The sequence below is a fragment of the Somniosus microcephalus genome, chromosome 3 (genome assembly GCF_052327205.1).
Source record: "Somniosus microcephalus isolate GS21.2 chromosome 3, FLI_Smic_1.0, whole genome shotgun sequence".
Taxonomy (NCBI): domain Eukaryota; kingdom Metazoa; phylum Chordata; class Chondrichthyes; order Squaliformes; family Somniosidae; genus Somniosus; species Somniosus microcephalus.
In genome coordinates this window covers 4,477,881-4,503,596 of record NC_140989.1, presented here as the reverse complement: position 1 = coordinate 4,503,596, position 25,716 = coordinate 4,477,881, and the positions used below count along the sequence as shown (strand labels likewise).

Below are 25,716 nucleotides of genomic sequence, written 5' to 3'. Positions count from 1 at the left end.
GGACATGGGGAGAAGGTGGATATGTGGGGTTGCAGATATGGGGAGAAGGTGATACGTGGGGTTGGGGATATGGGGAGAAGCTGGGCTTGTGGATATGGAGAGAAGGTGGGGTTGGGGAAATGGGGGGAAGGTGGGTAGGTGAGGTTGAGGGATATGTGGAGAAGGTGGGTAGGTGAGGTTGGGGATATGGGGAGAAGGTGGGTAGGTGAGGTTGGGGATATGGGGAGAAGGTGGATAGGTGGGGTTGGCGATTTGGGGAGAGGGTGGGTAGCTGGGGTTGGGGATATGGCGAGAAGGAGGGTAGGTGGGGTTTGGGATATGGGGAGATGGTGGGTAGGTGGGATTGGGGATATATGGAGAAGGTGGGTGGGTGGGGTTGGGGATATATGGAGAAGGTGGGTGGGTGGGGTTGGATATGGGGTTAAGGTGGGAATAGAAACATGGAAACATAGAAGATAGGAGCAGGAGTAGGCCATTCGACCCCTCGAGCCTGCTCTGCCATTTAATGAGATCATGGCTGATCATCCAAATTCAGTACCCTGTCCCTGCTTTCTCCCCATATCCCTTGATCCCTTTAGCCTCAAGAAATATATCCAACTCCTTCTTGAATATATTTAATGAATTGGCCTCAACTGCCCTGTGTGGCAGAGAATTCCATAGGTTCACCACTCTCTGGGTGAAGAAATTCCTCCTCATCTCAGTCCTAAATGGCTTACCTCTTATCCTTAGACTGTGACCCCTGGTTCTGGAATCCCCCGCCATCGGGAACATCCTTCCTGCATCTAGTCTGTCCAGTCCTGTTAGAATTTTTAAAGTTTCAATGAGATCCCTTCTCATTCTTCTAAACTCAAGCGAATATAAGCCTAATCGACCCAATCTCTCCTCATACGTCATTCCTGCCATCCCAGGTATCAGTCTGGTGAATCTTCGCTGCACTCTCTCCATGGCATGAATAGCCTTCCTCAGATAAGGCAACCAAAACTGCACACAATACTCAAGGTGTGGTCTCACCAAGGCCCTGTACAACTGCAGTAAGACATCCTTGCTCCTGTACTCGAATCCCCTCGCTATGAAGGCCAACATACCATTTGCCTTCTTAACCGCCTGCTGCACTTGCATGCTTACCTTCAGCGACTGGTGCACAAGGACACCCAGGTCTTGTTGCACTTCCTCCTTTCCCAATCTATTGCCGTTCAGATAATAACCTGTCTTCCTGTTTTTGTCACCAAAGTGGATAACCTTGCATTTATCCACATTATACTACATTTGCCATGCATCTGCCCAATCACCCAACCTGTCCAAATCATACTGGAGTTTCTCAGCATCCCCCTCACAGCACACACGCCCACCCAGCTTTGTGTCGTCTGCAAACTTGGAGATATTACATCTAGCTCCCTCGTCTAGATCATTAATATATATTGTGAATAGCTGGGGTCCTAGCACCGATCCCTGCGGTACCCCACTAGTCACTGCCTGCCACTCGGAAAAAGACCCGTTTATTCCAATTCTTTGCTTCCTGTCTGCCAACCAGTTCTCTATCCATGACAAGTACCTTACCCCCAATCTCATGTGCTTTAACTTTGCATGCTAATCTCTTATGTGGGACCTTATCGAAAGCCTTCTCAAAGTCCAAATACACCACATCCACTGGTTCTCCCTTATCTATTCTACCAGTTACATCCTCAAAAAATTCCAGTAGATTAGTCAAGCATGATTTACCTTTTATAAATCCATGTTGACTTTGTCCGATCCTGTCACTGTTTTCCAAGTGCTCTGCTATTACATCTTTTATAATGGACTCTAGCAGGTTCCCCACTACCGATGTCAGACTTACCGGTCTATAATTCCCCGTTTTCTCTCTACCACCTTTCTTAAATAGTGGGGTTACATTAGCTACCCTCCAATCCATGGGAACTGTTCCAGAGTCTATAGAATTTTGGAAGATGACCAGCAATGCATCTACTATTTCTAGGGCCACTTCCTTAAGTACCCTAGGATGTAGATTATCAGGCCCTGGGGATTTATCGGCCTACAATCCCGTCAATTTCCCTAACACCATTTCCCTACAAATATTGATTTCATTCAATTCCTCCCTCTCATCAGACCCTATGTTCCCCGACACCTCTGGGAGATTATTTGTGTCCTCCTTTGTGAAGACAGAACCAAAATATGTACAGGAAACTCTCGATTTACCGGCACCTAAATAACTGGAAATCTCTGTTAACCGGCAAAACTCAGGAGTAGGTTCAGGTAAGTTTTATTTCATATTAGTGGCCGTTCCTGGATCTGTGGCTGTGTAACCAGGGTTCCTGTAACTGTTGCTAAGCAACAGGGACGCCTGGATCTTGTGGCAGGGTTCCTGCACCTGTTGCTAAGCAACAGGGAAGCTTGGATCTGTTGCTGTGTACGGGGCTCTCGTACCTTTTACTATACCTCTCTGTAATCCGGACTTTTTGATAAACCGGCAGCACGCCGGTCCCGTCGGTGCCGGATAAAAAAGAGTTTCCTGTATTTAATTGGTCTGCCATTTCTTTGTTTCCCATTATAAATTCCCCTGATTCTGACTGCAAGGGACCTACGCTTGACTTCACCAATCTTTTTCTCTTCACATATCTATAGAAGCTTTTACAGTCAGTTTTTATGTTCCCTGCTAGCTTACTCTCATACTCTATTTTCCCCCTCTTAATTAATCCCTTTGTCCTCCTTTGTTGAATCCTAAACTGCTCCCAATCCTCAGGTTTGCTGCTTTTTCTGGCCAAATTATGTGTCCTCTCCTTGGATCTGATGCTATCCCTAATTTCCCTTGTTAGCCATGGTTGAGTCACCTTTTTTGTTTTATTTTTATGCTAAACAAGGATGAACAATTTCTGTAGTTCATCCATGCGATCTTTAATAGTTTGCCATTGCCTATCCACCATCAACCCTTTAAGCAACGTTCCCCAATCCATCCTAGGTGTGGAATGTGGGGTTGGGGAGAATGTGGGTAGGGGGGGTTGGGAATATGTGGAGAATGTGGGTAGGTGGGGTTGGGAATATGGGGAGAAGGTGGGTAGGTGGGGTTGGGGATATGGGGAGAAGGTGGGTAGGTGGGGTTGAGGCATATGGGAAGAGGGTATGTAGGCGGGATTGGTGATATGGGGAGAAGGTGGCGAGGTGGGGTTGGGATATGGGAAGAAGGTGGCGAGGTGGGGTTGGGGTGAACGTGGGGTTCGGCAAATGGGGAGAATGTGGGTAGGTGGGTTTGGGAATATGGGAAGAAGGTGGGGTTGGGGAAATGGGTAGAAGATGGCTAGGTAGGGTTGGGGATATGGGGAAAGGAGGGCAGGTGTGGTTGGGGATAAGGGGAGAAGGTGGGTGGGCGGGGTTGAGGGATATGGGGAGAAGGTGGGTGGGTGGGGTTGGGGATATGGGGAGAATGTGGGTAGCTGGGTTTTAGGGATATGGGGTGGAGTTGGGTAGGTGGGGTTGGGGGATAGAATCATAGAATTATAGAAAGTTTCGGCACGGAAGGAGGCCATTTCGGCCCATCCTGTCCACGCCGGCCAACAAAGAGCTATCCAGCCTAATCCCACTCCCAGCTCTTGGTCCGTAGCCCTGCAGGTTACAGCATCCCAAGTGCACATCCAAGTACTTTGTAAATGTGGTTAGGGTTCCTGCCTCTACCACCCTTTCAGGCAGTGAGTTCCAGACCCCCACAACCCTCTGGGTGATAAAATTTTCCTCAAATCCCCTCTAAACCTCCTGCCCCTTACCTTGAAACTATGCCCCCTGGTTATTGGCCCCTCTACTAAGGGGAAAAGTTCCTTTCTATCTACCCTATCTATGCCCCTCATAATTTTGTACACCTCAATCAGGTCCCCCCTCAGCCTTCTCTGCTCTAAGGAAAACAACCCCAGCCTGTCCATTCTCTCTTCATAGCTGAAGCGCTCCAGCCCAGGTAACATCCTGGTGAATCTCCTCTGCACCCTCTCCAATGCAATCACATCCTTCCTATAGTGTGGCGATCAGAACTGCACACAGTATTCCAGCTGTGGCCTAACTAACGTTTTGTACAGCTCCATCATAACCTCCCTGCTCTTACATTCTATGCCTCGGCTAATGAAGACAAGTATCCCATATGCCGTTTTAATCACCTTATCTACCTGTCCTGCTGCCTTCAGGGATCTATGTACATGCACATCAAGGTCCCTCTGATCCTCTGTCCTTCCTAGGATCCTACCATTCATTGTGTATTCCCTTGCCTTGTTAGTCCTCCCAAAATGCATCACCTCACACTTTTCAGGGTTAAATTCCATTTGCCACTGTTCTGCCCATCTGACCAACCCGTCTATATCATCCTGTAGCCTGAGGCTTCCCTCCTCACTATTTACCACTCCACCAATTTTCCGGTCATCTGCGAACTTACTGATCATACCTCCTACATTCATATCTAAATCATTAATGTACACTACAAACACCAAGGGACCTAGCACCGATCCCTACGGTACACCACTGGACACAGGCTTCCAGTCACAAAAACAACCTTCAACCATCACCCTCTGCCTCCTGCCACTAAGCCAATTTTGGATCCACTGTGCCAAATTGCCCTGGATCCCATGGGCTCTTACCTCCTTGACCAGTCTCCTATGCAAGACTTTGTCAAAAGCCTTACTGAAGTCCATGTACACTATATCAACTGCACTACCCTCATCCACACACCTAGTCACCCCCTCAAAAAATTCAATCAAATTGGTTAGACATGATCTCCCCCTGACAAAGCCATGCTGACAATCCTTGATTAATCCTTGCCTCTCCAAGTGGAGACTAATTCTGTCCGTCAGAATTTTTTCCCATAATTTCCCTACCACTGATGTTGGGCTCACTGGCCTGTAATTCCCTGGTTTATCCCTACTACACTTCTTGAATAATGGTACTACATTAGCTGTCCTCCAGTCCTCTGGCACCTCCCCTGTGGCCAGAGAGGTTCTGAAAATTTGTGTCAGAGCCCCTGCAATCTCCTCCCTTGCCTCACACAGCAGCCTGGGATACATCTCGTCTGGGCCTGGGGATTTATCCACTTCTAAGTCCACTAAAACTACTAGTACCTCCTCCCTCTTCAAGTACATCACCATCCCCCTGCCTGATTTCTCTGCCTACATCGTCCTTCTCCATAGTGAACACAGCTGCAAAATATTCATTTAAAACCTCACCTACATCTTCCGGCTCTGCACACAGATTGCCACTTTGGTCCCTAATGGGCTGTACTCTTTTCCTGGTTATCCTCTTGCCCTTAATATACTTATAAAACACCTTGGGATTTTCCTTTATTTTGCCCGCCAGTGTATTTTTTGGGGGCTGGGGATATGGGGAGAAGGTGGGTAGTTGGGATTGAGGGATACGGGGAGAAGGTGGGTAGATGGGGTTGGGGATATGGGGAGAAGCAAGGTAGGTGGGGCTGGGGATATGGGGAGGAGGTGGATAGGCAGGGTTGGCGAAATGGGGAGAAGCTGGGAAGGTGGGGTTACATAGAAACATAGAAGATAGGAGCAGGAGTAGGCCATTCGGCCCCTCGAGCCTGCTCCGCCATTCAATGAAATCATGGCTGATCATCCAAATTCAGTACCCGGTCCCTGCCTTCTCCCCATATCCCTTGAACCCTTTAGCCTTAAGAAATATATCCAACTCCTTCTTGAATATATTTAATGAATTGGCCTCCACTGCCTTCAGTGGTAGAGAATTCCACAGGTTCACCACTCTCTGGGTGAAGAAATTCCTCCTCATCTATGTCCTAAATGGCTTACCCCTTATCCTTAGACTGTGACCCCTGGTTCTAGAAACATAGAAACATAGAAGATAGGAGCAGGAGTAGGCCATTCAGCCCTTCGAGCCTGCTCCGCCATTCAATGAGATCTTGGCTGATCATCCAAATTCAGTACCCTGGCCCTGCCTTCTCCCCATATCCCTTGATCCCTTTAGCCTCAAGAAATATATCCAACTCTTTCTTGAATATATTTAATGAACTGGCCTCCACCGCCCTCTGTGGTAGAGAATTCCACAGGTTCACCACTCTCTGGGTTAAGAAATTCCTCCTCATTTCAGCCCTAAATGGCTTACCCCTTATCCTTAGACTATGACCCCTGGTTCTGGACTCCCCAGCCATCAGAAACATCCTTTCGGCATCTAGTCTGTCCAGACCTGACAGAATTTTATAGGTTTCGATGAGATCCCCTCTCAATCTTCTAAACTCCAGTGAGTATAAGCCCAATCGACCCAATCTCTCCTCATACGTCATTCCTGCCATCCCAGGTATCAGCCTGGTGAATCTTCGCTGCACTCCATCCATGGCAAGAACGTCCTTCCTCAGGTAAGGTGACCAAAACTGCACACAATACTCAAGGTGCGGTCTCCCCTGTTAAGTCCGTGAATGATTGAGACACGGACTAGCAGGAGTGAAAACAAACAGATCTTTACTGGTGGAAGTCCATAACGAAACGAAACAACAGAGGCTCTCTAGCGCCTTTTATACAGGGGTGGTCACTGCCAGTACTGCAGTCTGAGACCAGTTATTCCCTTAAAGGTACATACACAACAATTCCTCCCCTTTTAGATAAACAGTACATAACATTCATTTAACAACTAAATGATAACGAATTACAATCACAATTACTGTTGCTAGATACATTGGTTAAGTTTAAGCAATTATAAGTTCAGTCTTTGAGGAGGCTTCCTGATTCTGTCTGGATAACGCCTCTTTGGGGTATCTGGTTCTTCTCGCAATGTTGAGTCGGAATCAATGTCGTTGTTTGGTTCATCTGCTTCCAATATTACCGGTTCTGCGGTAGCTGCAATTGGAACGTCGATTTCATTACCAGGTGTATCAGATCGTGGTGTGGAGTTGACGTTTTCCAGTGACTCTAGAATCTGGTCAGCATGGCGTCTTACAATGCTCTCCCCAACGTCCACGGTATACATGAGAGGTCCTTGTCATGTACAAATCGTTCCTGGTTGCCATTTCTCAGTGCGGTAGTCCCAGGCCAAAACTGGTTGACCTATCTTAAAACTCCTGGTCGGCCTTTCATTCATATTCTGAAACTGCCTGTTCTCCACATCTCTTCGGACGTTTGGCTTAACCAAATCCAAGCAGCATCGTAGTCTTCGATTGAAGAACATCATGGCTGGAGTTTGGTTGGTAACCGCATGTGTCGCATTCCGGTAGGCAAACAAGAAGTTGTCCACCTTGTGTTGTAGGGGTATATCTTCATTACACATTGCCTTGATAGCCTTCTTGAGTGTTTGGACAAACCTCTCGGCCAATCCATTAGTGGCTGGATGATATGGGGCAGATGTGTAATGCTTAACACCATTGTTCTTTAAGAACTTCCGGAACTCTTCAGACACAAACTGTGGTCCATTGTCAGAGCAAATCTGTTCAGGCAGCCCATTCCTGGCGAGTATGGTTCGTAAAACTGTGATAGTTTTTTCCGTGGTAGTTGAGGACATTTTTATTACCTCTGGCCACTTTGAATGTGCATCCACCGCAATTAAAAACATCGAGTCCATGAAGGGACCAGCAAAATCAATGTGCACCCTTTGCCATGGAGATGAGGGCCACTCCCATGGATGCAGAGGAGCTAGTGGTGGTGCGTTTTGGACCTTCTGGCATCCTGCACAGCTCTTGGTCATCTCTTCGATTTCTCTATCGATTCCCGGCCACCACACAAACGCTCTGGCTAAGCTCTTCATTTTTACCCCACACAGATGACCCTCATGAAGCTCATTGAGCACTCTATCCGTCAACTTAGGTGGAATTACTACTCTGGATCCACACATCAAGGTTCCTCTGCACACTGACAGCTGTTCTCTTCTCGGCGAGAATGCTGGCAGCATTGGTTCGCCATGTGCTGGCCATCCCTTCACCATTAAATCATAGACCCGTGATAGTGTCGGGTCATTACGTGTTTCCTTTTCTATGTTTGCATTCGTCACAGGGAGACATTCGACTATGGTCGAGTGGAATAACTCCATTGGATCCACTGCAAGGTCTTCTTCTTCCACCGTCGGCAACGGTAGGCGTGACAATCCATCAGCATTTCCATGCTGTTTAGTTCCTTTGTACTCGATGTCATATTGGTGTGCCCCTAGGAAAAGGGACCATCTCTGCAGCCGTTGTGCCGTCATTATCGGTATGCCCTTCTGAGGGTTGAAAATGGAGACAAGAGGTTGATGATCGGTTAGTAGAGTAAATTTTTGACCGTGCAGATAGTGATTGAACTTCTTCACCCCCCACACTAGGCTGAGGGCCTCTCTGTCAACCTGGGCGTAGTTACGCTCGGCAGAAGTTAACGAGCATGACGCAAAAGCTATCGGCCTCTCTAAACCATCAAGGAATTTATGTGACAGTACCGCCCCAATGCCGTAGGGAGACGCATCACACGCCAGTCTGATTGGCAGTGCTGGGTTGTAGTGAGCCAATACTTCCCTTGAAGTGATTAAGTCCTTACTCTTCTGAAAAGCATGCTTACAATCATCGCTCCATTTCCATGCTACCCCCGTTCGTAGCAGGGCGTTCAGTGGGTGCAAAATTGTCGACAAATTCGGCAAAAACTTATGATAGTAATTCACCAACCCGAGGAATGACCTCAGTTGCGACACATTTTCAGGCGCTGGGGCCTTAACAACCGCTTCAATTTTGTCAGGGGACTTATGTAACCCCTCTTCATCAATCATGTGGCCACAATACGATATCTGTTTCTTAAAAAATTCGCAGTTGGGGTGGTTGGCTCGCAGCCCATGTTCCCGTAGTCTAGTGAGCACCTGTTCTAGGTTGTTAAGGTGTTCACTGTCATCTTCACCTGTTACAAGGATGTCATCCAAGTAACACTGAGTCACCGGAATCCCTTGCAGGACTTGTTCCATTGCTCTTTGCCATATCGCCGGAGCCGATGCTACTCCGAATACCAATCGATGATACTGGTGAAGACCTTTGTGAGTGTTTATCGTGAGATACTTCCTAGAGGACTCTTCAACCTCCATCTGCAAATATGCTTGTGCTAGGTCAATTTTTGTAAAACGCTTCCCTCCAGACAGCGAGGCGAAGATGTCTTCTATCCTTAGAAGAGGATATTGTACTGTGCAAAGGACAGGGTTCACCGTCACCTTGAAATCCCCACAGATGCGAATCTTCCTTGGCTCTTCAGACTTATTGCTTAACGTTTTATTCCCCGATTTAACAAAATGGCGCCTCCCGCGCTTTGTCTTCTTCCCCGCTGTTGTTAGCGCTGCTTTCCACGGTTTCCTGCGCGTTAAATATTAATTCTTTTTCTTTTATTATCTTCCCGTCGTGGAGCGGACCCTCTGGGACACTTCCATCCCTCTTCTTAGGTCCGAACGCTGCCCAGCTTCGAAACACTGGCCGCGCCCTGTGTGCTCCACCCTCTCTCTCTCTCTTTGCTTCCCGACTCGCTGCCCGGCCCGGTTGAAAAGCCACCCGATCAAGCTTCAGCCCGCCGCAGCCCAGGAAGGATCAGAGCACTACCTGCCACCAGCCCGATTAGCTGGGAAACCACGGACCGAGGAACCCAGCCTGGCTCTGGACAGTCTCTCCTGCAAGTTTTGAAATCGATGATTGACGGTCGACGCCCATTTCCCGAGTTTCAATGGCCTCTTTTTTTTTTCTTTCTGGCTCCGACCTTCAACAACGTCGTCGGAGCTGCTGCTGAGTTGCAGGTAAGTTCGTTTCTTCCTCGTCGCCAGTGTTAAGTCCGTGAATGATTGAGACACGGACTAGCAGGAGTGAAAACAAACAGATCTTTACTGGTGGAAGTCCATAACGAAACGAAACAACAGAGGCTCTCTAGCGCCTTTTATACAGGGTTGGTCACTGCCGGTACTGCAGTCTGAGACCAGTTATTCTCTTAAAGGTACATACACAACATCACCAAGGCTCTGTACAACTGCAGCAAGACATCCTTGTTCTTGTACTCGAACCCTCTTGCTACGAAGGCCAACATACCATTTGCCTTCTTAACCGCCTGCTGCACCTGCATGCTTACCTTCAGCGACTGGTGCACAAGAACACCCAGGTCTCTTTGCACTTCCCCTTCTCCCAATCTATTGCCATTCAAATAATAATCTGCCTTCCTGTTTTTGCCACCAAAGTGGATAACCTCACATTTATCCACATTATAGTGCATTTGCCATGTTTCTGCCCAATCACCCAACCTATCCAAATCGTACTGGAGTTTCATGACATCCTCCTCACAGCATACCCTCCCACCCAGCTTTGTGTCATCTGCAAATTTGGAGATATTACATCCAATTCCCTCGTCCAGATCATTAATATATATTGCGAACAGCTGGGGTCCTAGGACCGATCCTTGCGGTACCCCACTAGTCACTGCCTGCCACTCGGAAAACGACCCGTTTATTCCAACTCTTTGCTTTCTGTCCGCCAACCAGTTCTCTATCCAAGTCAATGCCTTGCCCCCAATCCCATGTGCCTTAATTTTGCACGCTAACCTCTTATGCGGGACCTTATCGAAAGCCTTCTGAAAGTTCAAATACACCACATCCACTGGTTCTCCCTTATCTATTTTACCAGTTACATCCTCAAGTAGATTAGTCAAGCATGATTTACCTTTTGTAAATCCATGTTGACTTTGTCCGATCCTGTCACTGCTTTCCAAGTGCTCTGCTATTACATCTTTTATAATGGACTCTAGCATTTTCCCCACTACCGATGTCAGGCTTACCGGTCTATAATTCCCCGCTTTTTCTCTGCCACCTTTTTTGAATAGTGGGGTAACATTAGCTACCCTCCAATCCATGGGTACTGTTCCAGAGTCTATCGAGTTCTGGAAGATGACCAGCAATGCATCTACTATTTCCAGGGCCACTTCCTTAAGTACCCTGGGATGTAGATTATCAGGCCCTGGGGATTTATCGGCTTTCAGTCCCATCAATTTTCCGAACACCATTTCCCTACAAATACTGATTTCTTTCAGTTCCACCCTTTCATCAGACCCTATGTTCTGCGGTATTTCTGGGAGGTTATTTGTGTCCTCCTTTGTGAAGACAGAACCAAAATATGTATTTAGTTGGTCTGCCATTTCTCTGCTCCCCATTATAAATTCCCCCGATTCTGACTGCAAGGGACCTATGCTTGACTTCACCAATCTTTTTCTCTTCACATATCTATAAAAGCTTTTACAGTCAGTTTTTATGTTCCCAGCAAGCTTACTCTCATATTCTATTTTCCCTTTCTTAATTAATCCCTTTCTCCTCCTTTGTTGAATCCTAAACTGCTACCAATCCTCAGGATTATTGCTTTTTCTGGCCAATTTTTATGTGCTCTCCTTGTATCTTATGCTATCCCTAATTTCCCTTGTTAGCCACGGTTGAGTCACCTTTTTTGTTTTATTTTTATGCCAAACTGGGATGAACAACTTCTGTAGTTCATCCATTCGGCCTTTGAATGTTTGCCATTGCCTATCCACCGTCAACCCTTTGAGTGCCATTCCCCAATCAATCCTACCCAACTCGCTCCTCAGACCATCGTAGTTTCCTTTATTTAAATTGAGGACCCTAGTTTCTGAGTCAACCACTTCATTCTCCATCTTAATGAAGAATTCGATCATATTATGATCGCTCCGACCCAAGGGGCCTCGTACAACATGATTGCTAATTAATCCTTTCTCATTACATAATACCCAGTCTAAGATGGCCTGATCTCTGGTTGGTTCCTCGACATATTGGTCCAGGAAACCATCTGGTAAACACTCCAGGAATTCCTCCTCCACAGTATTGTTACTAATTTGGTTAGCCCAATCTATATGTAGATTAAAGTCACCCATGATGACTGCTGTGCCCTTATTGCACGCTTCTTTAATTTCCCTTTTAATGCTATCCCCAACCTCCGCCTTACTGTTTGGAGGTCTATATACCACTCCCACTAATGTTTTTTTCCCCTTAGTATTTCTCAATTCTACCCATACAGATTCCACCTCATCAGAGCTAATATCCTTCATTACAATTGTGTTAATCCCTTCTTTAACCAGTAATGCTACCCCTCCTCCCTTTCCTTTTTGCCTATCTTTCCTGAATATCGAATACCCCTGGATGTTGAGTTCCCAGTCTTGGCCGTCCTTGAGCCACGTTTCCGTAATCCCAACCAAATCATATTTGTTTACCTCTATTTGCGCAGCCAATTCATCCACCTTATTACAAATGCTCCTCGCATTAAGACACAAAGCCTTCAGGCTTGTTTTTTTAATGCTCTTAGACCTATTAGAATTGTTATTTACTGTGGCCACGTTTGATTTAAACCGCTGATTTCTCTGACTGCCACTTTTGTTTTTCTCCTTCCTATCTTTTGCTTTTATCCTTGTTTCCCTTTCCTCTGTCTCCCTGCTCAGGTTCCCAACCCCCTTCCATTTTAGTTTAAACCCTCCCCAGAGCACTAGCAAACACTCCCCCTAGGACATTGGCCCCGGCCCTGCCCAGGTGCAAACCGTCCGGTTTGAACTGGTCCCACCTCCCCCAGAACCAGTTCCAATGTCCCAGGAACTTAAATCCCTCTCCCTGGCACCATTCCTCTAGCCACGTATTCATCTGAAATATCCTTCTATTTCTACTCTGACTAGCACGTGGCACTGGTAGCAATCCTGAGATTACTACCTTTGAGGTCCTGTTTTTTAATTTACCTCCTAACTCCCTATATTCCGCTTTTAGGACCTCATCCCGCTTTTTACCTATGTCATTGGTGCCTATATGCACCACGACAACTGGCTGTTCACCCTCCCCTTCCAAGATGTTCTGCAGCCGCTCGGAGACATCCTTGACCCTTGTACCAGGGAGGCAACACACCATCCTGGAGTCTCGTTTGCGGCCGCAGAAACACCTATCTATTCCCCTTACAATTGAATCCCCTATTACTATAGCTCTACCACTCTTTTTCCTCCCATTCTGTGCAGCAGAGCCACCCCTGGTGCCAGGAAGTTGGCTGCTGCTGCCTTCCTCTGATAAGCCATCCCCCCCAACAGTACTCAAAGTGGTGTATCTGTTGGAGAGGGGGATGGCCACAGGGGAACCCTGCACTACCTGCCTGTGCCTAGTACTCTGCCTGTTGGTCACCCGTTCCCTTTCTTCCTGTCCAACCTCTACCTGCGGTGTGTCCAACTCCGTAAACGTGCTATTCACGATGTCCCGAGCATCGTGAGCTCTCCAGTATGCATCCAATCGCAGCTCCAGTGCCGCAATGCAGTCTGTCAGTAGCTGCAGCTGGGTGCACTTCCTGCACATGTAGTTGTCAGGGACACAGGAAGTGTCCCTGAGTTCCCACATCTCGCAGGAGGAGCAGATCACGGGGCCGGGCTGTCCTGCCATGACTTACCCTTTAATTAATTGAGTTTAAATTAAATCAATCAATCCCACTAATTACACTACAGTTAAATAGTTTACCAACAGTCCCCGCTACACCAGAGAGACCTTAGAAACTATAAAACAGAGTTAAAGTTTAAAAAGGAGTGAAATACTCACCAACCAATCACTTACCTGCTTCCTGCTGACGTCACACTCGGATTACTTTTTACCTCTCTCCCGGAACCTGGATTGGTCGGGACTCTGGTGATCCCTCGCAGGTCCGCTGCCTCTCCGGTCTCGGGGCTCTGGGCCTCGCTGCCTCGGGCTGCTGTTTAAGTACCTCCGCATCCTCTGGACTCCCCCACCATCGGGAACATCCTTCCTGCATCTAGTCTGTCTAGTCACAGAATCACAGAAATCACAGAAACCCCACAATGCAGATAGAGGCCATTTCGGCCCATCGAGCCTGCACCGACACATATCCCACCCGATCCCCGTAACCCCTACACCAACACATATCCCACCCTATCCCCGTAACCCCATCCTGTTAGAATTTTATAAGTTTCAATGAGATCCCCTCTCATTCTTCTAAACTCCAGCGAGTATAAGCCCAATCGGCCCAACCTCTCCTCATACATCATTCCTGCCATCCCATGTATCAGTCTGGTGAATTTTCGCTGCACTCCCTCCATGGCAAGAACATCCTTCCTCAGATAAGGCGACCAAAACTGCACACAATACTCAAGGTGTGGTCTCACCAAGGCCCTGTACAACTGCAGCAAGACATCCTTGTTCCTGTACTCGAACCCTCTCGCTACGAAGGCCAACATACCATTTGCCTTCTTAACCGCCTGCTGCACCTGCATGCTTACCTTCAGCAACTGGTGCAACTGGGTGAGGGGTATGGGGAGAAAGTGGGTAGGTGGGGTTGGGGATATGGGGAGAAGGTGGCTAGGTGGGGTTGGGGATATGGGGAGAAGGTGGGTAGGTGGGGTTGTGGGTATGGGGAGAAGGTGGGTAGGTGGGGTTGGGGGTATTGGGAGAAGGTGGGTAGGTGGGGTTGGGGATATAGGGAGAAGGTGGGTAGGTGGGGTTGGGGATATGGGGAGAAGTTGGGTAGGTGGGGTTGGGGATATGGGGAGAAGGTGGGTAGGTGGGGTTGGGGATACAGGGAGAAGGTGGGTAGGTGGGGTTGAGGATATGGGGATAAGGTGGGTAGGTGGGGTTGGGGATATGGGGAGAAGGTGGATAGGTGGGGTTGGGGATATGGGGAGAAGGTGCGTAGGTGGGGTTGGGGATATGGGGAGAAGGTGGGTAGGTGGGGTTGGGGATATGGGGAGAAGGTGAGTAGGTGGGGTTGGGGATATGGGGGGAAGGTGGGTAGGTGGGGTTGGGGATATGGGGAGAAGTTGGGTAGGTGGGGTTGAGGGATATGGGGAGAAGGTGGGTAGGTGGGGTTGGGGGTATGGGGAGAAAGTGGGTAGGTGGGGTTGGGGATATGGGGAGAAGGTGGGTAGGTGGGGTTGGGGGTATGGGGAGAAGGTGGGTAGGTGGGGTTGGCGGATATGGGGAGAAGGTGGGTAGGTGGGGTTGGGGATATGGGGAGAAGGTGGGTAGGTGGGGTTGGGGATATGGGGAGAAGGTGGGTAGGTGGGGTTGGGGGTATGGGGAGAAGGTGGGTAGGTGGGGTTGGGGGTATGGGGAGAAGGTGGGTAGGTGGGGTTGGAGGTATGGAGAGAAGGTGTGTAGGTGGGGTTGGGGGTATGGGGAGAAGGTGGGTAGGTGAGTTTGGGGGTATGGGGAGAAAGTGGGTAGGTGGGGTTGGGGGTATGGGGAGAAGGTGGGTAGGTGGGGTTGGGGTATGGGGAGAAGGTGGGTAGGTGGGTTTGGGGGTATGGGGAGAAGGTGGGTAGGTGGGGTTGGGGGTATGGGGAGAAGGTGGGTAGGTGGGGTTGGGGGTATGGGGAGAAGGTGGGTAGGTGGGGTTGGGGGTATGGGGAGAAGGTGGTAGGTGGGGTTGGGGGTATGGGGAGAAGGTGGGTAGGCGGGCTTGGGGGTATGGGGAGAAGGTGGGTAGGTGGGGTTGGGGGTATGGGGAGAAGGTGGGTAGGTGGGGTTGGGGGTATGGGGAGAAGGTGGGTAGGTGGGGTTGGGGGTATGGGGAGAATGTGGGTAGGTGGGGTTGAGGGTTATGGGAGAAGGTGGGGTTGGGGGTTGTGGTGATTATTCTTGTTTTATAAGAAGCATTGTAATTGGTTGCCTGTTTTCCTGCCTTGAGATATATGCTGTAAACTTATTGGTTAGTTGATTCCATGTGACCTGTGGTGGCCATCTTAAATTCAGTTTTCTACAGTTTGGTTGAGACTGGGTGCTCAACATGTACTTGCTGGTTTTTTAAGGTTAATAAAGCTTAGCTTTTGAAAGGCAATCTACTCTTTATCTCAATTTATTAACCTTTTGCTATAATGGAACGATATCTTTGACCGGAACGATTTAATGCTGACCCTAATTCTGCAGGAGTGGATGATCAATGGGAACATTGGTATCGTACATTTAAAAACTTTTTGGGTGTGTTGGATCAGCAATCTCTAAATAAGTTGGATATACTAATCAACTACATTGCTCCGGATGTGTATAAGTATATTTTGGACTGTGAAGCTTATGAATTGGCTATTGCTACGTTGGAAAAAATGTTTGTTAAACCCCAAAATGAGGTATTTGCACGTCACCTTTTATCTGCCCGTAGGCAGCCGGCGGGAGAATCCTTGGATGCTTATTTACAAGCACTCCGGCGCCTTGGTGCTAACTGTAATTATAAGGCCGTGTCTGCAGAAGAACATAGGGAAGAGTCGGTACGGGATGCATTTATTAATGGATTACTGTCTAGATCAATTCATCAGCGGTTATTAGAAAATAAGATCTTGGATCTTAAGTGTGCTTTTGAGCAAGCCTCTACATTGGATTTGGCTCAGAGAAGTTCGGATTCTTATGCTCTTTTTGATCGGCCTGCGACCGTGGTTTCGGCAGTTCCGGATGAAAGGGAGTTACGTGGATTTAATAGGAGTGGTTTGCCAGATTCCGAAACAGTTTCTACTTCGGCAGCTGTTGCCTCTAGGATTCAGAAGTGTTATTTTTGCGGGAACGCCCGGCACCCCCGTCTGAAGTGCCCTGCCCGGGAGGCTGTGTGTAGTAAATGCGGCAAGGGAAGTCATTACGCACGTGTTTGCAAATCGGTTGCCTCCTCTGCGACCATTCAGCCTTTAGATAGGGCGTTTATTGCATCAGTTTCTGCCGCCTTTTCCCATGGCCTAAACAAAGCTATAGTTATGGCCCAAGTTGATGGGTTAGAAGTGAAGGCCCTTATAGATACGGGCAGTAGAGAGCTTTATAAGTCTTCAGTTTGTGAGGGAGAAGCGTTTGAAAATTTTGCCTGTTTCCTATCAGGTGTGTATGGCTCAGACGACTCTCACCTCACAAGTAGCTGGTTGTTGCCTTGTGAAATTAATTCTCCTAGGTAATACGTATACTGATATACGCCTATCCGTTCTGCCTAATCTCTGTGCGGACATTTTGATTGGTCATGATGTGCTTCAATTACATGAGTCCCTCAGTCTTTCTTTCGGAGGAACCAAGCCACCTTTGTCTGTTTGTGGATTAACTTCTTTATTCATTTCTCCATTATCACTTTTTTCCAATTTGATGCTGGACTGTAAGCCAATTGCTACCAAGCCAAGAAGGTATAGCAGTCAGGATAAGGAATTTATTAATTCTGAAGTTCAACGTCTTTTATTGGAAGGAATCATTGAACCTAGTTTTTTGCCCTGGCGGGCACAGGTAGTTGTCACCACTAATGAGAGACATAAGAAGCGAATGGTGATAGACTACTCTCAAACTATTAACAGGTATACTCAATTAGATGCGTACCCCCTGCCTAAGATTGATGAGCTTATCAATAAAGTATCTCAATATAAGGTTTTTAGCACTATTGACCTAAAGAGTGCTTATCATCAGATTCCTATCGCTAAGAGGGACAAACCATATCCGGCCTTTGAAGCTGGCGGAAAGCTGTACCAGTTTTGCCGAGTACCATTCAGTGTTACAAACGGTGTCGCCTGTTTTCAACGGGCAATGGATGCTTTTATAAGTGATAACTCTCTCTCTGACACCTTCTCATATTTAGATGACATCACGGTGTGTGGCAAATCAAGGGTGGAGCATGATTTTAATCTAGAAAGATTCCTTCAAGTTGCGGAAAATCTGGCTTAACTTTCAATAAAGAGAAGTGTATCTTTTCGACCACCGAGGTAAATTTACTGGGGTATATTGTCTCGGGAAACAAGATTAAACCAGATCCAGAATGGCTGCGACCACTGATTGATTTACCTTGCCCTACTAATTCTAAGGCCTTGCAACGAGTTGTTGGACTGTTTTCTTATTATTCTAATTGGATTGCAAACTTCTCGCAGAAGATCCGGCCCCTTATTCGGGTTACGACATATCCTCTATCATGGGAGGCCAGGATGTGCTTTGATAATCTTAAAAAGGATATCCTTGGAGCAGTTGTGCATTCTATTGATGAGCAGGTTCCCTTTGTGATTGAGATGGATGCTTCCGATTTTGCAATTGGGGCTACCCTGAACCAAAATGGAAGACCTGTGGCCTTTTTCTCATGTACTCTGAGCAATAGTGAGCAGAGACATTCATCAATAGAGAAAGAGGCGTACGCAATAGTAGAAGCACTGCGTAAATGGAGACATTATTTATCTGGGCGACATTTTACGTTAGTAACTGACCAAAAATCTGTGCCCTTCATGTTTGATGTCAAACATTTCGGAAAGATTAAGAATGATAAAATAATGAGGTGGAGGATCGAGTTGGCATGCTACCATTTCGATATAGTCTATCGTCCGGGGAAGGATAATGTTGCCGCTGATGCGCTGTCGAGGGCTTATTGTTCTGTGCTTCACGGAGGTACGCTTATTAATCTTCATAATGCTTTGTGCCATCCTGGTGTTACGAGGATGACACACTTCGTACGCAGTTGAAGACGTCAAGCGGATGACTTCGTCATGCTCTGTCTCCGCCCGGTGTAAACTGAATTTCTTTAAGCCTCAACGAGCTCATCTTATAAAGGCTACTTCTCCCTTTGAACGCCTGAGCGTTGATTTTAAGGGGCCTCTTCCTTCAACGACTCAGAATCGATATATATTTACTGTTGTGGATGAGTTTTCAAGGTTCCCTTTTGCTTTTCCTTGTGCAGATGTATCAGCTGCTACAGTTATTAAATGTCTGGCTCAACTTTTTGTCATCTTTGGGATGCCTGCGTATATCCATTCGGATCTGGAAAGTTCCTTTATGTCCTCCCAGTTGAAGGAATACCTCCAGAGTCGGGGAATTTCTACTAGCAGAACTACCCCGTATAATCCCCAGGGTAATGGACAGTGCGAACGATACAATGGGGTGATCTGGAAGGCAGTTATGTTGGCTTTGACATCCCAGAACCTTAAGAATACACAGTGGGAAATGGTACTGCCTGATGCCCTGCATTCCATTAGATCATTGCTTTCAACGGCTACTAATGTGACCCCCCATGAAAGGCTCTTCAACTATCCGCGGAGATCCACTACGGGATATTCGGTACCTTCATGGCTTACTATGCAGGGACCTGTGCTGCTCCGATGCCATGTTAGACTGTCAAAGTATGATCCTTTAGTGGAGGAGGTGGAGCTATTGGAGGCAAATTCCCAATATGCTCACATTCGATTCCAAGATGGGAAAGAAAGTACGGTTTCAGTTAAAGACTTGGCTCCTTGTGGTGGCCAGCCCTCTCCTGAGGACATTAACAATAGCCATAATTCAGATAATGTTGATGTCGTCACAGATACTATGAACATTTCCAATCCTATTGCAGACACTTACAATTCTCTTAGTCTGCCCCCGATGGATGTTCATGACCCTTCCAGTCTACCTTCTAATGGGACTTCCAATCCGGAAACCGTTGATAATCGGGATATTGATAGCCTCCCTGCAGAAGATATTTCTGTGTCTCCTGGTGTGGGAGGGCAAGGAACTCCACCAAGGCTAAGAAGGTCGACACGAACAAGATATCCGGTCCACCGATTAAAAATGGACTTTTAAAATAATTAATAATTTAATAGTAAAATTTTAAAATTGTTGAAGGCATTACACATGTATTGCTCTAGTCATAAATAACTAATTGTAAACTGTAAAGGCTACCTAGGTTGAAGTATATTTTAAAAGGAGGGGTGAATGTGGTGATTATTCTTGTTTTATAAGAAGCATTGTAATTGGTTGCCTGTTTTCCTGCCTTGAGATATATGCTGTAAACTTATTGGTTAGTTGATTCCATGTGACCTGTGGTGGCCATCTTAAATTCAGTTTTCTACAGTGGTTGAGACTGGGTGCTCAACATGTACTTGCTGGTTTTTTAAGGTTAATAAAGCCTAGCTTTTGAAAGGCAATCTACTCTTTATTTCAGGGGTATGGGGAGAAGGTGGATAGGTGGGGTTGGGGATATGGGGAGAAGGTGGGTAGGTGGGGTTGGGGATATGGGGAGAAGGTGGGTAGGTGGGGTTGGGGGTATGGGGAGAAGGTGGGTAGGTGGGGTTGGGGATATGGGGAGAAGGTGGGTAGGTGGGTTTGGGGGTATGGGGAGAAGGTGGGTAGGTGGGGTTGGGGGTATGGGGAGAAGGTGGGTACGTGGGGTTGTGGGTATGGGGAGAAGGTGGGTAGGTGGGGTTGGGGGTATGGGGAGAAGGTGAGTAGGTGGGGTTGGGGGTATGGGGAGAAGGTGGGTCGGTGGGGTTGGGGGATATGGGGAGAAGGTGGGTAGGTGGGGTTGGGGGTATCGGGAGAAGGTGGGTAGGTGGGGTTGAGGATATGGGGAGAAGGTGGGTAGGTGGGGTTGGGGGTATGGGGAGAAGGTGGGTAGGTGCGGTTAGGGGTATAGGGAGAAGGTGGGTAGGTGGGGTTGAGGATATGGGGAGAAGGTGGGTAGGTGGGGTTGGGGGTATGGGGAGAAGGTGGGTAGGTGGGGTTGGGGGTATGGGGAGAAGGTGGGTAGGTGGGGTTGGGGGTATGGGGAGAAGGTGGGTAGGTGGGGTTGGGGATATGGGGAGAAGGTGGGTAGGTGGGGTTGGGGGTTGAAATAAAGAGTAGGTTTGCCTTTCTAAATCTAGGCTTTATTAACCTTAAAAACCCAGCAGCACATCTTCAACACCCAGTCCCAACCAAGGCTGTAGAGAACTGAATTTAAGATGGCCACCACAAATCACATGACATCAACTACCAATGAGTTTACAGCATATATCTCAAGGCAGGAAACAGGCAACCACTTACAATGCTTCTTACAAAACAAGCATAATCACCACATTCACCCCTCCTTTTAAAACATACTCCAACCTAGGTAGCCTTTACAATTTACAATTAATTATTTATAACTAAAACAATACAAATATAATATTTCAACAATTTTAAAACATTACTATCAATTATTTTAAAAGTCCATTTTCAATCGGTCGACCGGATATCTTGTTCGTGTCGACCTTCTTAACCTTGGTGAAATTCCTTGCCCTCCCACACCAGGAGACACGGAAGTATCTTCTGCAGGACGGCTATCCATATCCCGATTATCAACGGTTTCCGGATTGGAAATCCCATCAGGAGGTAAACTGGGACGGTCATGAACATCCATCGAGGGCTGACTAATAGAATTATAATTATCTGCAATAGGATTGGAAATATTCGTAGTATCTGTGACGACATCCACATTATCTGAATCGTGACTATTGTTAATATCCTCAGAAGAGGGCTGGCCACCACAAGGAGCCAAGTCTTTAATTGAAACAGTACTTTCTTTCCCATCTTGGAATCGAATATGAGCATATTGGGAATTTGCCTCCAACAGCTCTACCTCCTCCACTAAAGGATCATATTTTGACAATCTAACATGGCGTCGAAGCAGCACAGGCCCCTGCACAGTAAGCCATGAAGGTACCGAATATCCCGTAGTAGATCTCCGCGGATAATTAAAGAGCCTTTCATGGGGGGTCACATTAGTAGCCGTTGAAAGCAATGATCTAATGGAATGCAGGGCATCAGGCAATACCATTTCCCACTGTGTATTCTTAAGGTTCCGGGATGTCAAAGCCAACATAACTGCCTTCCAGATCACCCCATTATATCGTTCGCACTGTCCATTACCCTGGGGATTATATGGGGTAGTTCTACTAGTAGAGATTCCCCGACTCTGGAGGTATTCCTTCAACTGGGAAGACATAAAGGAACTTCCCTGATCCGAATGGATATACGCAGGCATCCCAAAGATGACAAAAAGTTGAGTCAGACATTTGATAACTGTAGCAGCTGATACATCTGCGCAAGGAAAAGCAAAAGGGAACCTTGAAAACTCATCCACAACAGTAAATATATATCAATTCTCAGTCGTTGAAGGAAGAGGCCCCTTAAAATCAACGCTCAAACGTTCAAAAGGAGAAGTAGCCTTTATAAGATGAGCTCGTTGAGGCTTAAAGAAATTCGGTTTACACCTAGCACAGATAGAACATGATGAAGCCATCCGCTTGATGTCTTCAACTGAAAAGGGCAAATTCTTACTGCGTACGAAGTGTATCATCCTCGTAACACCAGGATGGCACAAAGCATTATGAAGATTAATAAGTGTATCTCTGTGAATCACAGAACAATAAGCCCTCGACAGCGCATCAGCAGCAACATTATCTTTCCCCGGACGGTAAACTATATCAAAATGATAGCATGCCAACTCAATCCTCCACCTCATTATTTTATCATTCTTGATCTTTCCAAAATGTTTGACATCAAACATAAAGGACACAGATTTTTGGTCAGTTACCAACGTAAAATGTCGCCCCGATAAATAATGTCTCCATTTACGCAGTGCTTCTACTATTGCATACGCCTCTTTCTCTATTGAGGAGTGTCTTTTCTCACTATTGTTCAAAGTACGTGAGAAAAAGGCCACAGGTCTTCCATTTTGGTTCAGAGTAGCCCCAATTGCAAAATCGGAAGCGTCCGTCTCAATCACAAAGGGAACCTGCTCATCAATAGAATGCACAACTGCTCCAAGGATATCCTTTTTGAAATTATCAAAACACATCCTGGCCTCCCATGATAGAGGATATGTCGTAACCCAAATAAGGGGCCGGATCTTCTGCGAAAAGTTTGCAATCCAATTAGAATAATAAGAAAACAGTCCAACAACTCGTTGCAAAGCCTTAGAATTAGTAGGACAAGGTAAATCAATCAATGGTCGCAGGCGTTCTGGATCTGGTTTAATCTTGTTTCCCGAGATAATATACCCCAGTAGATTTACCTCAGTGGTTGAAAAGATACACTTCTCCTTATTGAAAGTTAAACCAACTTTTTCCGCAGCTTGAAGGAATCTTTCTAAATTAGAATCATGCTCCACCCTTGATTTGCCACACACCGTGATGTCGTCTAAATATGAAAAAGTGTCAGAGAGGGAGTTATCACTTATAAAAGCATCCATTGCCCGTTGAAAACAGGCAACACCATTAGTAACACCAAATGGTACTCGGCAAAACTGATACAGCTTTCCGCCAGCCTCAAAGGCCGTATATGGTTGATCCCTCTTAACGATAGGAATCTGATGATAAGCACTCTTTAGGTCAATAGTGCTAAAAACCTTATACTGAGATACTTTGTTGATAAGCTCATCAATCTTAGGCAAGGGGTACGCATCTAATTGAGTATACCTATTAATAGTTTGAGAGTAGTCTATCACCATTCGTTTCTTATGTCTCTCGTTAGTGGTGACAACTACTTGTGCCCGCCAGGGCGAACAACTAGGTTCAATGATTCCTTCCAATAAAAGACGTTGAACTTCAGACTTAATAAATTCTTTATCCTGACTGCTATACCTTCTTGACTTGATAGCAATTGGCTTACAAGCCGGCATCAAATTGGAAAAAAGTGATAATGGAGAAATGGATAAAGAAGTTAATCCACAAATAGATAAAGGTGGCTTAGTTCCTCCAAAAGAAAGACTGAGAGACTCGTGTAATTGAAGCACATCATGACCAATCAAAATATCCGCACAGAGATTAGGCAAAACAGATAGGCATATATCAGTATACGTATTACCTAGAAGAATTAATTTCACAAGGCAACAACCAGCTACTTGTGAGGTGAGAGTCGCCTGAGCCATACACACCTGATAAGTAACAGGCAAAATTTTCAAACGCTTCTCCTTCACAAACTGAAGACTTATAAAACTCTCGGTACTGCCCGTATCTATAAGGGCCTTCACTTCTAACCCATTAACTTGGGCCGTAACTATAGCTTTGTTTAGGCCATGAGCAAAGGCAGCAGAAACTGATGCAATAAACGCCCTATCTAAAGGCTGAATAGTCGCAGAGGAGGCAATTGATTTACAAACACGTGCATAATGACCTCTCTTGCCGCATTTACTACACACAGCCTCCCGAGCAGGACACTTCAGACGAGGGTGCCAGGCGTTCCCACAAAAATAACACTTCTGAATCCTAGAGGCAACAGCAGCCGAAATAGAAACTGTTTCAGAATCTGGTAAACCACTCCTATTAAGTCCACATAATTCCTTTTCATCCGGAACTGCCGAAACCACAGTCGCAGGCCGATTAAAAAGAGCGTAAGAATCCGAACTTCTCTGGGCCAAATCCAATGTAGAGGCTTGCTCAAAAGCACTCTTGAGATCCAAAGTCTTATTTTCTAATAACCGCTGACGAATTGATCTAGACAGTAATCCATTAATAAAAGCATCCCGTACCGATTCTTCCTTATATTCTTCTGCCGACACGGCCTTATAATTACAGTTAGCACCAAGGCGCCGAAGTGCTTGTAAAGAAGCATCCAAAGATTCTCCCACCTGCTGCCTACGGGCAGATAGAAGGTGACGTGCAAATACCTCATTCTTTGGTTTAACAATAATCTTTTCCAATGTAGCAATAGCCAATTCCTAAGTTTCACAGTCCAAGATATACTTATACACATCCGGAGCAATGTAGTTGATCAGTATATTCAACTTATTTAGAGACTCTTGATCCAACACATCCAAAAAGTTTTTAAATGTACGATACCAGTGTTTCCATTTCTCATCCACTCCTGCAGAATTAGGGTCAGCATTAAATCGTTCCGGTTGAAGATATCGCTCCATTCTAACAAAAGGTTAATAAATTGAAGTAAAGAATAGATTTGCCTTTCTAAATCTAGGCTTTATTAACCTTAAAAACCCAGCAGCACATCTTCAACACCCAGTCCCAACCAAGGCTGTAGAGAACTGAATTTAAGATGGCCACCACAAATCACATGACATCAACTACCAATGAGTTTACAGCATATATCTCAAGGCAGGAAACAGGCAACCACTTACAATGCTTCTTACAAAACAAGCATAATCACCACAGGGGTATGGGGAGACAGTGGGTAGGTGGGGTTGGGGATATGGGGAGGAGGTGGGTAGGTGGGGTTGGGGGTATGGGGAGAAGGTGGGTAGGTGGGGTTGGGGGTATGGGGAGAAGGTGGGTGGGTGGGGTTGGGGGTATGGGGAGAAGGTGGGTAGGTGGGGTTGAGCAATGAGAAGGAATGTGGCTGTTGGCCCTGATGTTGTTTCCTCTACGTATTAATGCTATTCTGTGCCCATCAGTATTGAGGATGAATCCAATCACTACCGCCTGCATGTTGGCGGTTTCAGTGGGACGGTGGAAGATTCCTTCGCCTGGTACCACAACAAGAGGAGCTTCAGCACCCCGGACACTGGCAACGTCTGCGCCGAGATCTCACATGGAGGCTGGTGGTATCACCAGTGCTTCTTCTCCAATCTCAATGGGGTTTACTACAAGGTAACTGTCTGCACCTCACACCCAATCTCGCACCCTCCTTTGGGCCATCAGAGAGAGGCAACTGACTTGTGGCACTGTGGAATCCCCATCTCATGGACTTACACAGCTCATGCACGTTCATCCCTAGAGTTTCCTCTACACTGTCCCAGCAATCACTCCCAGGGCAGGTAAAGCCTTCAGCTGTTAAGGCCCTAAGCTCTGGAATTCCCTCCCTACACCTCTCTGCTTCTCTACCTCTCTCACCTCCTTTAAGGCACTTTGACCAAGCTTTTGGAAACCTTGTTAGATCCGTGATTCTGAGGATATGCTGTTATTCAATAATCACACGGATGCTGTAAATTAACAATAAACAGGTCTTTACTGGAGGAAGGTAGTCTCAAGACTGGGGGTACAGAGGCATGCGCAAAGCTTATATACAGGTGTGGTCACTGCCGGTACTACAGTATACAGGAGCTGTAAAAGTAGTTCTGACTTAAAGGCA

General features: G+C 46.6%; 1 protein-coding gene across 1 annotated transcript in view; it reads left to right on the top strand.

The window, feature by feature from the left end:
• Positions 1–25,362, top strand: part of LOC147120800 (angiopoietin-related protein 7-like) — a 121,661-nt gene extending 96,299 nt beyond the window's left edge. The window contains exons 5-6 of the mRNA XM_085977121.1: positions 25,040–25,235; positions 25,342–25,362. Coding sequence (XP_085833247.1) covers positions 25,040–25,235; positions 25,342–25,362 — 217 coding nt within the window. The remainder of the gene's footprint in view (positions 1–25,039; positions 25,236–25,341) is intronic.
• The last annotated feature ends 354 nt before the right edge of the window (positions 25,363–25,716 follow it).